Source organism: Tasmannia lanceolata, unplaced genomic scaffold, assembly GCF_043159265.1.
Source record: "Tasmannia lanceolata isolate RefF3 unplaced genomic scaffold, GAP_Taslan_0.1 ptg000006l, whole genome shotgun sequence".
Classification (NCBI taxonomy): domain Eukaryota; kingdom Viridiplantae; phylum Streptophyta; class Magnoliopsida; order Canellales; family Winteraceae; genus Tasmannia; species Tasmannia lanceolata.
In genome coordinates, this window is record NW_027518683.1 from 14268430 (window position 1) to 14285160 (window position 16731).

Sequence of the window (16731 nt, forward strand, 5' to 3'; positions counted from 1 at the left end):
GCTGATGTACTGATGTACTTCCATTAAAAGGATTCAATTGGGCTGATTGCCATGTACACTGCCCTAAGGTATCCCAAGTAATAAAAAGGGGCGGATATATCACTTCCCATAATAAAAACATGTGAGTTTAGTGCAATTATCAAAACATGGTGTGCCAACATCAGTAGCCTAAAAATGTCATTTGCCTCTAAACCATGGAAATAGAAAAAATTTCCTTAAGAAATGTTTTTCCTACAATCCAAACAGGTCAGGTGCAACTTTGGTCATGCTCAACCCGGTTTTGGCTCGAGTTAAGTTGGGTTGGGGAAAGCCAACAGTTAGGAAAAGCCAACCCTATTTAATTTGGGGGAAATGATAAATGCGCCCATTTTCATCACTTGGGACACCCGGCTGAATTGTACGTGGCAATCATGTCACTTCATTCCTTCAAATCTGAAGTACATCAGCCCCTTTGCAGTCACAGATTAACAGTAGCTGGGTGTCCCAAGTAATGTAAACGGGTGCACTTATCATTTCCCTTAGGGCCTGTTTGGATGCTAGAGAAGATTTTGATTTGGATTTCTCACATTTGCAGCCCTTTTGTGTTGTGATTTGGATCCGGAACAAATCCTTTGGATTTCCAAATCAGTGAGTGACAGTGAAAAAAAATCAGATTTCCAAATATGCTGTGGAAATAAGTAATTGGAAATCCATAGATCTGACAGTTTCCTTCACCCACTTTGCTCTTCAACCTCTCCCCTCCAGTAGGAAGCACTCCCCTCCCTCTCTGCCTCTCTCATGTGGGTCTATTCATTTTGTATTCAAAACTCAATTCCAAATCCAAATACAAAAATGAGGTATCCAAACGGGCCTAATTTCGAGTTGGGTCAGAATTGGGGCCCTGGCAGCGCGTCCCAAATCCGACCTTCATCTCGTAGTTTTATATTGATTTTCTTTAGGTTGTTGTATTTTTCTGTTTGGCCCAAGGTGAACCCGAACCCAACCCGACCCATTTTCAGATTAGATGGGTTGGGTTAGGTTTGAGAGATTTAGAGGCGGGTTGGGTTAGGGTTGAACATCCTCAACCCGAAACTCGGGTTGGGTTGGGCTGGGTTGGGTTGAGGGAATGCTATCTCGGGTTGGGTTAGGACTTAGGACTAGCCTCAAGGCCCTCAACCCGATCCAACTCGACCTGAGTTGCACCGCTGAATTGGTAAACAATGTCGATTTGTATGCTAATGGATGGGCCCACCTGATGAAACATGCCGAACAATTGACATCACGTGGGACTGTTGAAAATTACTCAGAAAGTCCTCACAAAGAGCCCTCTCCAGCTTATGCTAACAGGGACATTTTGGTAACTTAACTCTAAATCTCCCTCCTCATGATTCTCACAACAGCGACCAGAGAGACAGAGAGAGAGAGAGAGAGAGAGAGAGTAGAGGGAGATGGAAATCGGGAAGGCGTTTGTAGGGTTGATATGCGGAAGTTTGGTGTATTATCACTGCGCGTATCGGGAATCGAGCTTAGTTTCGCTCGTATCGGACGTATTTATCGTTCTCCTTTGCTCTCTCGCTATCCTCGGCATGCTCTTCCGTCAAATGAACATCTCGTAACTCCTCCCTCTCTCTCTCTCTCTATTGTTCGAATGAATTGAATTCCTCTATTTTAAAGTTTTTTCTTCTTGTCTTTATGTTGGTTTTTAAATCTCTATTTCGTCCTTATTTATTTGTTTTGTTTTTCTTTCTGGGCAATATTTGAATTGCTGGATGGCAAATTGTTTTGGGTTTCTTTTCATAGTGCTTGTTAAGTTGTTATTGTTGGGTTTAAGATTTTCTGATTAATTAGCTCATTTTAGGGTTTGGGAGCACGCTTTTCACTGATTAGTTTAGATTATATGGCAATTGTGGCTAAGAGAATTAAAGGTTAGGGTTCCAAGTTTTTTTTTAATTTTTACAAGGCGTCGATTTTAGGAAAATTTCAGTAAATCTTCATTTTTTGGGAGATTTGATGCTATCATAGTTGAGGATTTTGTTTGGGCTGGCCTCAATTCTGAGAAAATTTTGGTAATTAGTCTTAATTTCAGGGTTTATGTTGAGAGGTAGGCTTTCTGTTTTTGATTTGTTGTTTGATTTCATCCATGTGAATCAGATCATACTTCGTTTGTTATAGATAACTGATGACTGTTGTAGGGATTTCGGTAAAATTTGGTTGAATGTAGGGTTCCTTCTATTAAAATTATGACATTCGTGTTGCTTTGGGAAATTTTTGTTGTTGAAGTATAAATGTTTATATAACACCAACTCTAACAACTTAAGCTTTTGGAGTAATTGGTTGTTCTCACCATTGTTTTAAATTCCTCCGAAATGACCAAAATGTTTTCTTTTCCATCCCCACCAAAATGTAATCTTAATGAATTCCTTCCACATCATTCTTTCCTCCAAAATTTGACCGAAAGGGTCAAAACAACAAAATTGGAAAGATGTTATGATTTACAGCTTATAAACCGATTTTTTCTCAAAACCATACAAAAATCCTGCCCTAATCTGTATGTGATATTGACATAGAGTTGGCGTCATTAATGGGGAGACTGGTCATTGTACTTTCTTATCAAAATCCTGCCCTGAGCTGTGACATAGAGTTGGGGTCATTAGAGGGGAGACCGGTCATTGTAATTTCTTATAAAAATCCTGCCCTAATTTGTATGTGATATTGACATAGAGTTGAGGTCATTAGAGGAAAGACTAGTCATTGTATTTTCTTGTACTTCATTACATTGTACTTTATTGACTTTACTGTTCTAGACGTGTGCGATAACGCATGTCACTAGGTGTTCAATGTGATTAAGCCATTATGGATGTCTTTCTTGCTTATGTGATGGTTTCTAAGTATGTATTTGTGCTTATTCTAGCATTTCCTAAAGTTTCATCGTAAAATTTCATCATTTGCATTTATTTCCATATGTTTCCATGATTTTACAAGATTTCCACTGAAATTTCCACTAAAACGGAAATGTTTCCATTTCTGTGCCGACCGAAACCAATTCCGAAATTTAAAACCTTGGTTTGAAGTATAAATGATTAAATCAAAGTCTAACAACTTAAGCTTTTGGAGTAACTGGTTGTTTCACATTTGTAACATGGTTCTTGATTTTGGGGAACTCTTGCAGCAATTTCATTATATTAGCCTTTTTTTAATGATGGTAATTTTATTAAAATAGAAAAAGAGACCGAGATGGTCAACACAAGCAAAAGTGACAAACATGCAACCTAGTAACAAGCATGGAAGCTGCATATGGCATGGGTTTTAGGGTTCTGGTGAGGAATTTATTGAGGACTTGCCTGTAAAAAACTTAAATTTCGGTAATTATTGTACATCTAGGTCATTTATTTTCCTACTTTCATGTTGTTATTTTCTCGTAAGCTCTTTGATTGAGCTCAGAAAGTTTGCCAATTCTATGTTTTAGGACTGGCCTTACTGAGATGCAGGCTTATTTCAGAGACCATCATATACATGAAGCATATGTGGGAAGTTTTTTGAAGTTAGAACTTATCTTATGAAGGAGGCTTTTCCATTTCTATTTAAAGATCTTTCTTTACTCACTGTACATGTATAATATTGTGTAATTTTCTCAATATAAGCAAAGTTCAAGAGCTTTGTCACAATAGTAATATTTCAGGTTTCGTAGTTAAATCTTAAAGTTTCCACTTTAATTATGTTGTCATGGTTTCATGTTACTCATACAACAATGCTATTTTGGGTCCAGATATGATATCTAGAGCTCCAAAATCTTATGTGTGGGTGCATATCATGTGCAGTACCATATATGTAAGTGGGCATGTCCATAGATGTTCTGATTTTTTTTCTTAAGCTAATAATATTCAAATTCTTATGAAATTTGAAAGTCATTTTTTATCTACTTATATGTTTTGTAAATTTGGGAGGATTTTATCTTAAAGGCATGACTGGACTGTTGGCATGTTTTTTATTTGAAAATCATATTGGCATTTTCACATGACTGAACTGCCTTTGATTTGTAAATCCGGAAACTATTTTAAGTTAGTCCCTTTCCAATCTAGGAAGGCCATTTACCATGAATCCAAGCACTAATCCATGGATGATGTTCCTTTTGTTGTAGTTGTTATTTATGTTTTGTTATTTTATTCCGTATAGGCAAGTAGAAAAAAGAAGGGACTGAACTGTTGGCATATTGTTACAGTCACCTCTTAATCTCTAAGACACAAAGTTTCCTTCTGCAGCTATTGGTTTATACAAATTTCCATTGCAATTTAGGAAAGTAATTTTGGGGGAATATTCATTTATTGAAGGTGTAATTGCATGTAGGGTGCCTGTGGATCCTCTTGAATGGCAGATTTCTCAGGACACTGCTAATGGAATTGTCGCGTGCATGGCTAATACGATAGGAGCGGCAGAGTCTGTGCTAAGGGTTGCAGCAACTGGGCATGACAAGAGGCTGTTTCTTAAGGTCATCATCAATGCAATTGTTTTGTCTTTGCCTTTTGCTCGTTACAGTTTGTATCTGTGTAGGTGTTTGAATATATATGTCATACACAGCGCCTGTGCACGCACACGCACACACTTAGATCCGCGCGACCATGTTTTGATAATGGGGCGAAATCACCTTGTTTTCACTTTTTAATTAGCTGTTGAGAGCTTTCGGGAATTGACAGCCGGGCGAACTCATCTTGTTTTCATTATTTGATCAAGAGGAAACAAATCACCTAGTCCCCAGAAAATCAAATACAAAACCTCATTAGTTGATTCAGTACAGCGTCCTGCGCCCAAACAGTTGTCATTATAAGAAACGGACTGCAAAAAAATAGGAACAATTGATTGATTGAGAGAGAGAATAGTTACATTGAGGAGCAGAGGTGAAAACAAGGTGAGCGAAAGCAAGGGCACTTCTTTGTGGCCTTAAAAGAGGAGATACATTGGGGAGCAGGGGAGTGTAGGGGTGTTCTGCAATTCAAATGGACCACGTGATAAAGGCATTTTTCGTGTCCTTCTGTGATTGCTATCCAAACAAAACGAAAGCAAGGACACTCCTTTGTGGCCTTAAAATTTTATTTTTCTCATCGTCACTAATCAAAGGGTAGAGAAGGAAAGTTTTATAATTGGTGATTTGTTTCCACTCTAGTGTTAGCATTTCAGCAGAACACCCCCACACGCCCATTTGAATAGCAGAAAACCCTCACACTCCCCTGCTCCCCAACATAACTCCTCTTTTAAGGCCACAAAGGGGTGCCCTTGCTTTCGCTCACCTTGTTTTCACCTCTGCTCCCCAATGTAATCTCTCTCTCTCTCTCTCCTGTTTTTTTGCATTCTGTTCCTAAAAATGACAATTGTTTGGGTACGGGATGGTGTACTGAATCAACTAATGAGGTTTTGTATTTGATTTTCTGGATTGCATGCCTGATGTTGTTACTGTGCGTTTTACATTTCATTTATGTAACCGGTGGCTGTTACACTTAAACGTAGTTGCATGATTAAGCATTTAGTTTTTCCAATCACGGGCTCACCATGCACGTAGTCCATGTGATGATAAAAAAATTTGCACTGAGATCATACGAGGATGGCTGGAAACATGCTAACTGTATGCTCATATTTGTTTGATCAGAAGTTTTTTTGTCTATTTTCTCAAAACATTTGCACTGCTCATATTTGCATGCCTTGATTGAGGGATAGGATCTTCATTTAATGTGGGTGGGGTATTCTTGTCTGGTCCCCTGGTGACCTACAGGATCAACAGTCCATTCCACCTCACTGATGTGCCACGTGCACGATTGGGCCCCAGCTAGGATGATAATTGATGTGAATCCATGACCCCATTAACAATCCTAGTCACATGGCTGGTCTTACGACTCCTCTTTTCTATAGAATCACATAATTTGTCTCATGAAATGAGGCTTTGCTGTAATGGGGATGTAATATCTAGATTTTATGATGAGTTATCATTAAAAGAAACATACACCATAGTAGGTTAGTCTTATTCAACCAAATTTCCGGACAAAGTTTCAGAAAATTAGGGCCCCTTTTGTGCTTTTCAATGTGTGTTATCTTTGCAGGAATGTTCATACTGCTATTCTTGTTTGTTGTCTTCTTCTACATTTCTGATGAACTACGATAATACTTGTTTACTTATTTACTTTTCTTTTTTATTTTAAGGTGGCCCTTAGTCTTTTTCTGCTGTCAGCTTTGGGGCGACTGGCCTCGGGTGCTACTGTTGCTTATGCTGGTATGAATCTCTCTCTCTCTCTCTCTCTCTCTCTCTCTCTCTCTCTCTCTCTCTCTCACACACACACACACACACACACACACACACACACACAGCGCACAAACTTGAGTCATTGTGAGTATGACGTTGGGATCACATGGATGTAAGAAGTATCTGGATATCATAGGTTATGTTCTTTCTTGATCAAATAGTGAATGATTCCCGTGAATTCAGTATTTTCTTTTCGCAAAAGCTTCAATTGACAATGGCGCTTTCTTAGGTCTGCTAAATCTTCTTATTATCATTCAGAGAGAAGAATGACCAAAATTTCTTCCACCACTTTTCATTCTCCTGTCATTTGTCTTGATTTAATCGGCTTTTGATGATAAATGTAAGTTCTTATTTTTTTTCCATGGTGTTTCATAATAACTACAATTTGCTAATGTTTGTCAATTTGCACTAGCAACTGCATAATTCAATTTTGTGATCTATAGTCTATACCAAGTACTTTTAAGGGATTTTTTTTTTTGGAACGGTAGCAAGAATTTATTAATAAAAAGAAGGGAGTCAGCCCAATGGATACAAAGAGAGGAAAAAAAGAAAACCAACAAGGAAATTTAAGAAATAAATGTACCAAGAGACAGGTAACATGATGCTACGATATTATCAACATCATGCTGTTTAATACCGGCGATGGATTGTGCTACGTACGAAAAACTCTTCTTATTTTAATAAGATTTGTACAAACAGTTGATTCCTAAGACCATCGTTCCTTCGCTGGAATATTTTTGTTCCTTTTTATGGGTTATCAACCTCATATTGGTCATGCTTTCATCTCCTCTTCCCATTATTCTATAATTTGGTGGTTTTTTTCAGAGCATCAAAACATGTGGAACTTACTGCAGCATTGTTTTTATAGCAGCAACAGTAATATTGTTTTTGCAATAGAAACCGAAATTATACATAGTCCGAACAGGGTGAGGTATCCCAAAATACATCTGTGCCAACTGTCATGTATCAAAATCACCGTCCTAAAACATTCTTCAGTCCTAAAACATTCATCAGCTAAGAATTGCATTAAAATTTAACATTCTTTAGCCGACCCCAACTAGTTTGGGACAAAGGCTTAGTTGAGTTGAGTGAGTTGAGATCCCATCAAGCCTGAATCACTGAAATGCCAACACTATAGAGGAAACAAATCGCCAATTATTGAGGCCCTGGTCGTTTAAGATTATGGCAACCGATTGTAAGTGCCAAACTGATTATTGGACTTAACAATACATTTAAATTTGAGTCCAATAATCGATTTAGCACTCACAATCAGTCGTCATAATCTTAAACAAACAGGGCCTAAACTTTCCGTTTGTTTTATACATCTGTGCCTACTGTCATGGATGAACATCACCATCCTAAAACAATCTTCAGCTAACAACTGAATTGCATTGAAACCCAACAGTCCAAAATTTCTGTTGCAATCCATCAAACCTGAACCGCTGCAATGCTAACACTATAGAGGAAACAAATCAACAATTAATAAACTTTCCCTCTCTACCCTTTTATTTTCCAACTGATCTGCCATTTCATTTACAGATCTGAGTTTATGTCGATTTTTTGGATGAATCTTGCTGCACAAATCCAAAATTTCCAAAATGCTTCCAGCTAGTCTCCACGGTTACGTTGACTCTTTATTCTCCCATGACATCACATTTGTTGAGTATCCTATTAGTAATTGTCCGTTTAGCGACGAAAAAGGCCTTGGTGGACACGAAAAATGCCTTTATCACGTGGTCCATTTGAATTGCAGAACACCCCCACACTCCTAACTCCCCTCCTCCTCCTTTGGGACTCCCATCAAAAGTGATATTTATTTATCCTTGAGGGGGGAGGCCCCTATTTAGGGTTGGCAATAGATTTGGATCTTTTTTCCCTAATGAAATTTCTTAAATTCCTAAGTATCTCTTGCGTTGAGCGAGAAGACAATATCTTGCTAAGTTTTTTCCTTAAGAATTTGATCTATCTTTGTTTCCATTATCACTCAACCCAATGTCTTATTCTTATCATTGAAAGTTCAATTATTTCTTTCCTTCTTTACTAGCCAAACCATGACAAATGGGATAAGACTCCAAAAAATAAAATAAAATTTGGCGCTTCCAAAGGACCTCCCACCCCAATCAGGAATTACTTTCTCAATTGAGCTCGGGAATACCCATGAAACATAGGGGTGTCGGGTCGGGTTGAACCTGAACCCGCTAGGTTCAACCCGAAAAAAAAAAGTCGGGTTCGGGTTCGGGTTGAGGGCTTGGCAAACCCGACCCGAGTGAAGCCTTTTTATCATTTTTTTTATATTAGTAAGCTTAAAAACTCGGGTTGGGTCGGGTTCGGCTTGGAAAAAAGGGTTTCCTTGGGTGGGGTTCAAGTGGAGTAAATGGTTCCTCAGGTTGGGTTTGGGTTGGCCTCAACCCGACCTGAGTTGCACTCCTATTGAAACACTGTAATGCTTTAAGATGGTGCACCATAACTTACATGGGAATGGGGCAATGTAACATTAAGTGATCTAAAATTTCCTCTCCCCTCCTGCAAAAAATGTATCTACTAGCTTGGCGAAATATTTTTCTTTTGTGCCTATTTGCAAGTGTCAATCTTTCTTGCTACTATCATCCATGTGAAGGCTACCACTCTAGGGGGAGTGATAGCCCGCTAAAGGTTCGCAATTGAAGACTTAATCCCTTCAAATCCAACAAGTTGTGAAAGAAACATTGAATGGAAAAAACACCTTGAATGTCCTAGGTCCAAATCCTCTAATTGGATTTTTGGCAAGTGATGTTAGTGTTGCTTGGAATCATTAAGAAAGCAGAAAGGTTGTTAATTTCACTTTGTTTTACGTTTCTCCGAAGTGTAAATATGAAGCAATTGACTCATCCCTCATTCTCTCAATATAGTCAGAACTCAGAAACTCCCATTGATCTAGAAATGCATGGCGTAATGGTGACTCACCTAACCATAGATCCTCCCAAAACCTAATATCATCTCCCCCTTTCACACCCTATATCTAACTCTAGATTCATATAAGGACTTTTAACAACAAATTGAATGACATGTACCCAGATCTTTGCCTATTGGTGGGTCCTCTCTCTCTCTCTCTCTCTCTCTCTCTCTCTCTCTCTCTCTCCTTCCCATAATTTTCTTCATTTTTTTGTGCCGTAACTGTTATCTTTTCTTCTCCACACCTCCAATCATTTTCGTAGAAATGCTTTCTTTTCTCAACCTAAGCTTCCCAATTATGAGACTGCCTTGCTTTTTTGATTTACACTTTCTTCCATTTCATAAGGTGCTTGGTTTTTTGTTTGTTTCCCCTCCTTCCCAATGGAAATCACATGTAGCTTTTCCATTCTACTTGCTTTTTTTTATGATAGCTTGAATAATGACAAAGTAACTGAGATATTCGCCAATGTTGCTTTAGCAAGACTGATTCTTCCGCCAAACGAGAAATATCTTATCTTCTAAGAAGTTAGTTTTCCTTCTATTCTTTCAATGACCGGGTCCCAAAGATATGGTCCTGATATCCCAAATCTTAGTGGAAGCCCAAGATAGGTTATGGGTAACTCTTCTTTTTACATCAGTCAGTCTTGAAATAAGACCTCGTCATGTTCATCCGTACTAATATCCATGCAAAAAAAAAAAAAATTCCGCACCAAGCTAATAGGTCTAAAGCCTTTGAACTTTATATTCAAACTTGAGGTCCTCCCCAAATATTTGATAAAATGCCAATTTTCTCTTTCTTCATAATAATATATATTTTTTAATTTCTTTACAAACTTCTTTTCCAAATGTATTCTTTTGAAAAACTGAATTGCTTGTTGGTGTATTAACTGAAACAGGGTTGTGGTTGTTTTCTCTGTACATGTTTGCTCAAAGCTCCCAACCTAGCAATACGTGCTCCCCTCCATTTCTGAAAAGAAGAGACTCTGCTGGACTGCAAGATATATCTAATCTTCCGGGTTAGTATCGTCCATTCGAAAGTCCCGGTTTGTATAAAATCATTCGATTGGCTATTTCTTTGTAAAAACTTCTACGGCTATGGCTCATTTATTTGCCGAGTAATGTGATTGGTTTTTGACAAGAAAAATGTCATGGAAAGAATACCGATGTGTACTTACTGTAGCCTCTGATTTTATTACAAGATATCTATATTCTAAAATTAGGTGCCAAGTAATAAACTACCAGAACTAGCAATGAACCAGTCACTTGATAATGGATTTGTCACAAATCTGTAATTGTGGTTTGGTTTGTGGATAAGAAAGTCTAAATGAGTTTCATCCCTGAACCCTGCTCACCCTAAAAAACAGAGTTAGTATGATTCCAGCTCAAGCTGGGACAAATCATACTCACAAGAATCAGCAGGCTAAATGGGTTCGTGGAATCCCCATTCCAATGATTCAGTTTCATTCTCTTCTCTTTCATCTGCAAACCTAACAGGCCCACAAAGCAAACCCAGAATTCAAGGATCATTGTGACTAAGGAATTTTGAGCCAAATAATCAGTTTTAGAGTCAAAACCGATCTTCAGAATCCAGAACAAACAGGGCATAAGGGTACAAATATGAGAGATCAAAGCCTTGAATCCTTGACTAATGCAAATGAACATGAAAAAGTAAAACAGGTTTGTTTGACAGAACTCAAAACACAGGAACCTGATGAACATAAGCTCTCTGCTGATAATTCCAGTGGCCTTATCACTACTTGGACGCCTGAGTCACATGGGAGTCCCATGACCAAATCTCCGATCCGCAGTTCCCTGCGTCGCAGGAAATTCTATTCTGCAAGTGTTCCAAGCTTTCAATCCTCTGCATTGAAGGACTTTGATTCAATATATTCCTGATATTCCCATCATGCGTCTCACCATTTCCTAATTCAACGGTCGGCACTTGTCCAGAACTTGTTATACTAATGTCTTGCATTCCTATTGTCGGTGGCGCAAAATTCCAGGCATTAAGTTGTTGTTGTGGTGTTCCAGTGTGGTTTTGAAGGAGATGACTCAAACTGCAAGTCAGGGACCCCATAGCAACCATTTCCTCAGCCATCTTTACCTGTAAGCCACCATACAAAATATCTTTAGAGATGGCTTCTTTTGTTATTCCAATTTTGGGACCAGGGTCTGGGTTCATGGTTTTCAGCTGCAGAGCTAACTCTAATGGTATGAAAATGGGTTGTACCTTTATTCTCAGAGCTTCCACATCTGATTTAAGCACCCGATTATCTGTAGCTGCATCAGTGAATTGGTGATTCGCATTCGTAAGCTGCTTGAATAGAGAAGAATTTTCTCCCCTTAGCTGATCAACCTGTGGAAATAAATTCAAATAATCAAACAATGATTGAAGGGACTTGTAGACTGGGTTCCAGTTGAATTAGGCTCTTTTTGTTTTGGATTTTGAGAATCAGTTGTTAGTCCAAAACTGATTATCGGACTCAAAATTGTATTGTGGAGAATCACTCATTTTGGCGATGCAGAAGTTCATTTAGCTGGGTCTTCCTAACATTTCTATTATCAAACACTGAAATGAAAGGCATAGGCAGAGAGTACAAGGAAAATTAGTAGGTACCTGCAACTCAAGATCAACCAAATGTGCTTGCTTTCTTCTTCTTGACCGTCTAGCAGATTCCCTATTTGACACCATCCTATCACCATAGCAACAAACACAAATTCATGAGCTACACAACAGTGCTTTCCTTTCAGATTTTCATTCTCTTCTGTAACTAACAAAGAGACTCTATCAGTGTACCTCTTTTTACGTTTTATATCAACACTGCCTGTGCTTTGTTCACAAGATCCAGCTTCTATTTCCAAGTCTTCCTCATCTGACTGCTCCCTGGAAGAACCACTTGTTGCTCCCCTTGTTTGGTTATCTCCATTACCACCTTTGTGAGGTGAAGTTAGACTTCCAGCTGTTCAAAGACCCACTACATCCATGTCAACAAAACACTTTATATGCACTAACTAAATACCATTTCTGAAAAATTCAAACACTTCTTAATTTTTTATACTTTTTTTTTTTGGGTAGGTAAGCTGGGTTTAGGCAGGACCCCTCCTGGTGTATTAAGATAAAAAGATATTACAATCAAAAGAACAAAGTACCAACCCTATCCCTAGATACAAAATCTAAAATCTAAAATCTAGATACAAAAGATCCCAGATGAGTTGAATTCTTACAATGCCTATATACAATATCTAAAGGATCTAAATTTTTTAATTTAGAATTCAGCCTAGTGATGGATGTAACTCGAATCAATGAATGAGTGATGAGTGTTGAGTTACATAATGGGCTTGCTTGTCTGCTTCTTGCCAACTCTTTTTATACTCGACATATTCTTATATTTGAAGCTAAATGTCAAAATACGAGATTTTCCATCTAGAACATCAAATGGCCATACTTGACAAAACAGCCAAATGTTTCTTGAAAGATGGTGTTTGCATTTTTTCAGTTTGAATGTACTAGCCCTAGTTAAAGATACATTGTTCGTTGAGATATAGAGAACGACTAGGCAGACAATTGCGGACGGATCATCCGATCTAGGTGATCTCAATGAAAATCGGCTAGATCTGTGGTTGTATGTTGGATCAACGGATCCGATCACAAGTGTAGACCGTACGGGTGTGGCTCTTTGGCTTAGAGTCATGGGTATGCTCTGCATTGACATGAGTTCGAGTCCCCCGGGCTTATCCAATGCGCGTGGTTTACGGGTGATTGCGTGCATCCGTAGGGAATAGTCCCACCCTAAAAATTGGGGAGGAGATGCCCTGTGTCATAAATAAAAAAAAAACATATCTGATCGTTGGATCAACGGAGCTGATCGACACGTGTGGGACCCAAAAACTGACTCTTAGGAAAGAACCTTGCAGCTACCCGCTTTTTAGCATTTTTCAATGATAATAAAATCCAAACCATTGATACCATAGATTGATGATTGTGTATCGATCGTTGCAGAAATGCTTGGCTGCCTGGGAGTGAGATTGTGGGACCACCCAAGATCTGCCGTCAACTGCCCACAACTTGAATAGCTGTTACTTGCACCCTGCTAGTTTCACACGCCATACCAGACATTTCATTATCCGTTCTCATAAATTTTTGAAAAAGATTAACAGAAGAACAGAGAAAAAGTTTGTAGGAGAAATGGTAGTTGGAGACGCAGGTTAGGAAACAAAGTTATTATTGGCTGAAGTGATGGAAGCTGAATAATAAAAAAAAAGGTCTCTCGTTGTGTGGGTCCTTGATCCAACAGCCAATGAGAGTGCATCTCTTTCAGAGAGTTTTTATAAAAATCACACTGATCAGAGGCCAAGGAACAGTAGAAGCAATCTAATCAACAGAAAAAAGATCCAATGGTGAGGATAGTTTGATGTTCATCTATGATCTATCCAATGTGATGCCCACCAGCCATAAATCTTTTAACACTGCCACGTGGAAGTGTAATAGTTTGCTTGATGGATCTAAGCCTCGTTATTGTTTTAGACTAATCTCTCCTTTTATCTGTTATTTTGTTATTTATTTGTGGAGTTCTTATAACCCTTGATTTGTTGAGGTATTTCCAATGAATTTAGTCTTGTTTATTGTTTTCAAACTATAAATTTGAGGATTTGCTAATGAATTTAGTCTTGTTTATTATTTTCAAACTATAAATTTGAGGATTTGCTGGGCAATTTCCCGGAAAGCCATTTCTTGGTGGGCTTTTGCATCAGTGAACAGCCAACTCGGATGACTTAAATAAATAAGACAAAATCTGTTGAAAAATGAGCCTGTGTGGATGCAAAAAAAGCCGTGAAATGGTTTTCTACGAAATTGCCTAGCAAATCCCTTAAGGCCCGTTTGGATACCTTGTATACTGTATTTGGATTTGGAATTGAGTTTTAAATACAAAATGAATAGATCCGGCAGCTTATGTTGAGGGAGACAGAGAGGGAAGGAGGTACTTCCCAGTGGAGGGGAGAGGCTGAGGAGCAAAGAGGGTGAAGGAAACTGCCACATCTGTGGATTTCCAATTTCTTATTTGCACAGAATATTTGGAAATCCGATTTTTTTTCACTATCAGTTGTTGAATTGGAAATCCAAGAATTTGATCCTGGAACAAATTAAATTACAATGCAAAAAGGGCTACAAATGTGAGAAATCCAAATCAAAATCTTCTCAGCGACAAATTAGAGGCTAGGTTTGTCAAGGGACCGGGATGGTCCGACGGATCCTTTTATCTTAACGGGGTGGGACATAGATTTGATCCTTTCCCTAAGGCCTATAAAAAACAAGACCACGTGGGTCTAAGGTCCGATTTATATACAAACGTCACCGTGTTGGAACCAATCTGGATCGTTAGAATTGATCTAAACGGCTATAATTGACTTATACACACACAAGGGTTTTTTGGTCAATTCAGAAAACAAACCAAAAAAACAGAAATCCTACAGGGGAAAGAAAACAAATACAAATGGGAATATGGGATAGTACTAACCTCGTTTACGAAATCGAAGCTGAAATCGCTGAAGCAAAAGTCCTGGGCGAACAAACCAGGGGCGAAAACCCTAGCTTTCTGAACCCTAATTCCGCCATTTCTCTCATCTTTAAAGCTCCGACTATCGTTCATTTCGGGCCCTAAAAACTCCTCTAAATCCCAATCCGAAGAAGAGCTCCGCTTCATGGTTTTCTGTATCTCAAGAGATGGATTATAAACGAGAGCGAGTAGATTTTCTCTCGAATTACTCTACATTTTATGCAGATGAGATCTGCTTTATTAGCTAAAAGGAGCTCTCAATCTTAGGAGGATATCTTCGCAAGGAAGAAAAGTCACTAACCAGATCAGTTCGGAAAAGCATGCTGCATAAATGCGTTTGTTTTGAGGACTATTCACTAAAAATGCCATTACCAGTGCTTCCGGTAAATTTTTGTTCCTCTTGCTAACATGCGCATATGTTTTCTCGGGTAATATTTGAAGAGGAGCTGCTAGGAAGGAAGAGACACCCCCCATTCATTCATTCTTACCCCACAATTCACAATACACAATAGACTACAAATTTACCTTTTATGGGCAGATTTTTAAGGCTAAGGCCCTGTTTTGAATTAAAAGGTCCCGGTAAGTAAAATTTGAACTCAATTACTATTTTCCATGTGTAATCAAACAATGAAAAAGCATGAAATTTTACCTTAAATCATCTCTGTAAAATGATCCTAACCCTCCGATCTGCACAGTCCCATCAAATGAACGGTTAGGGTCACCCTATGTAGAAGATTTACGGGGTACAGCCGATTTACGTTGTGGCTCATCAAATGAAAGGTTTGGATCATCTTAAGAAGTGGGACCCGCTGTACTGTTCGAAAAATACTGGACTTCCTAGGTAGACCTGGCAAACGGGCGGGTTGGGTTGGGTTGGGTTACCCGCGGGTCATGCTGGTGTAGGTCAAATGGGTTGGGTAAAAAATGACCCCCATCCCTACGGATCAGCACTTACGTGACCTGCACCTACAGGTGGGTTAAGTCAACCCACAGGTAACCCGCAATTTTTTGCCAGAGTATTAATTTTTTGGGGTAAATAAGGAAATTATAGCCACAAAAAGAGAAGAAAAGACTTAGAAGAATGCCTTGAGTACCCCAATTGCAAACGAACCCTTGTCCCTTTTATACTAGGTTGCATTTCCTCTTAGTATAGATCGTCCATTTCTCTTTTTCTTTGATCTCACGGTTCGTATGGATTGCTTCTCAATGAAGTAACAAAAAATGCTTGGAGTACCCTCCAAAAGAGAGAAATCCTCTCCGAAAGTTGCCTTTTGTTGTGAGTTAGGAAATGCGGCCATATCTACTCAAACAAAAAAAAAAAAAAAAAGAGAAAAAACGAAATGCGGGTATCCGTGAGTTCACTCAACCCAACTCAAGTTTTGGCAGGTTGGGTGACCAGCAGGTCAATTTTGAAGGGCCACTCGGATGCCAATCCATACCTGCAAATTTGCAGGTGGGTTGGGTAGACCCGTGCCCCGCGGGTCGTCTATTCCGAGGTGCACATCATATAAGAAAATACGGTCTCACTAAAAAACGGTTTAAACTTAGTTTGACCCACGAAATTCGCACAGGTGTGGAGGTAATAGATGCCCAGGGTATTATAGCAATTTTAGGAAGAACCGGGGGGTAATAGTTGAGAAGTGGGGGCTAATGGGGGTTGATTTGGACTACCACCGACTTTTTAAAGAAGATGCTTTAATGCATGGAAAGTGTCTTTGTTGGCATTTTGCCTTCCTCCACGGCTCCTTTTCTAATTTCTTCTTTATTTTACAAAGATACCCTCAACGTCATATAAGATGGAGCTTTTATAACTAGAAAATATAGTTTTTATAGTGTTAGGCTAACTTGTCTTGCATGGATTCTTTTTTCTAAAATTAAAACATTTCTAATTTCCTGAAAACAAAACCTTTAAATCTTTGACTGTACTATGTTTTCCAGGAAAAAAAATCCATGGAAAATGACTTAGTCAATTCTGGAAAA

General features: G+C 38.7%; 2 protein-coding genes and 1 non-coding gene across 7 annotated transcripts; 1 reads left to right on the plus strand and 2 right to left on the minus strand.

Annotated features, from left to right (window-relative positions):
* Nucleotides 1-1370: 1370 nt before the first annotated feature.
* Nucleotides 1371-10375, plus strand: LOC143879825 (Reticulon family protein). 4 transcript variants are annotated; one of them, XM_077382441.1, is made up of 4 exons: nucleotides 1371-1591; nucleotides 4324-4465; nucleotides 6177-6235; nucleotides 10130-10375. In XM_077382441.1, the coding sequence occupies exons 1-4, from the start codon at nucleotides 1428-1430 to the stop codon at nucleotides 10215-10217; spliced, it is 453 nt and encodes a 150-aa protein (XP_077238556.1). In that variant the 5' UTR covers nucleotides 1371-1427; the 3' UTR covers nucleotides 10218-10375. The 4 variants fall into 4 exon arrangements, with proteins under 4 accessions (XP_077238556.1, XP_077238559.1, XP_077238558.1 ...); XM_077382444.1 differs by having other exon boundaries at nucleotides 1372-1591; nucleotides 10093-10170; XM_077382443.1 differs by having other exon boundaries at nucleotides 1374-1591; nucleotides 6166-6235.
* On the minus strand, nucleotides 6841-6961 carry LOC143880499 (small nucleolar RNA snoR137). The gene has a single exon (XR_013251730.1). It is a non-coding gene; the product is annotated as a small nucleolar RNA snoR137 (small nucleolar RNA).
* A 361-nt stretch (nucleotides 10376-10736) lies between the features above and the next one.
* On the minus strand, nucleotides 10737-15040 carry LOC143879824 (basic leucine zipper 9-like). Of its 2 annotated transcripts, none has more exons than XM_077382438.1 (6): nucleotides 14713-15040; nucleotides 13164-13287; nucleotides 11994-12156; nucleotides 11814-11889; nucleotides 11427-11552; nucleotides 10737-11300 (listed from the first exon to the last, which is right to left on the minus strand). In XM_077382438.1, exons 1-6 carry the CDS (start codon nucleotides 14896-14898, stop codon nucleotides 10950-10952), a joined length of 1026 nt encoding a protein of 341 aa, XP_077238553.1. In that variant the 5' UTR covers nucleotides 14899-15040; the 3' UTR covers nucleotides 10737-10949. The 2 variants fall into 2 exon arrangements, with proteins under 2 accessions (XP_077238553.1, XP_077238554.1); XM_077382439.1 differs by having other exon boundaries at nucleotides 13164-13284; nucleotides 14713-15038.
* Nucleotides 15041-16731: the final 1691 nt, after the last annotated feature.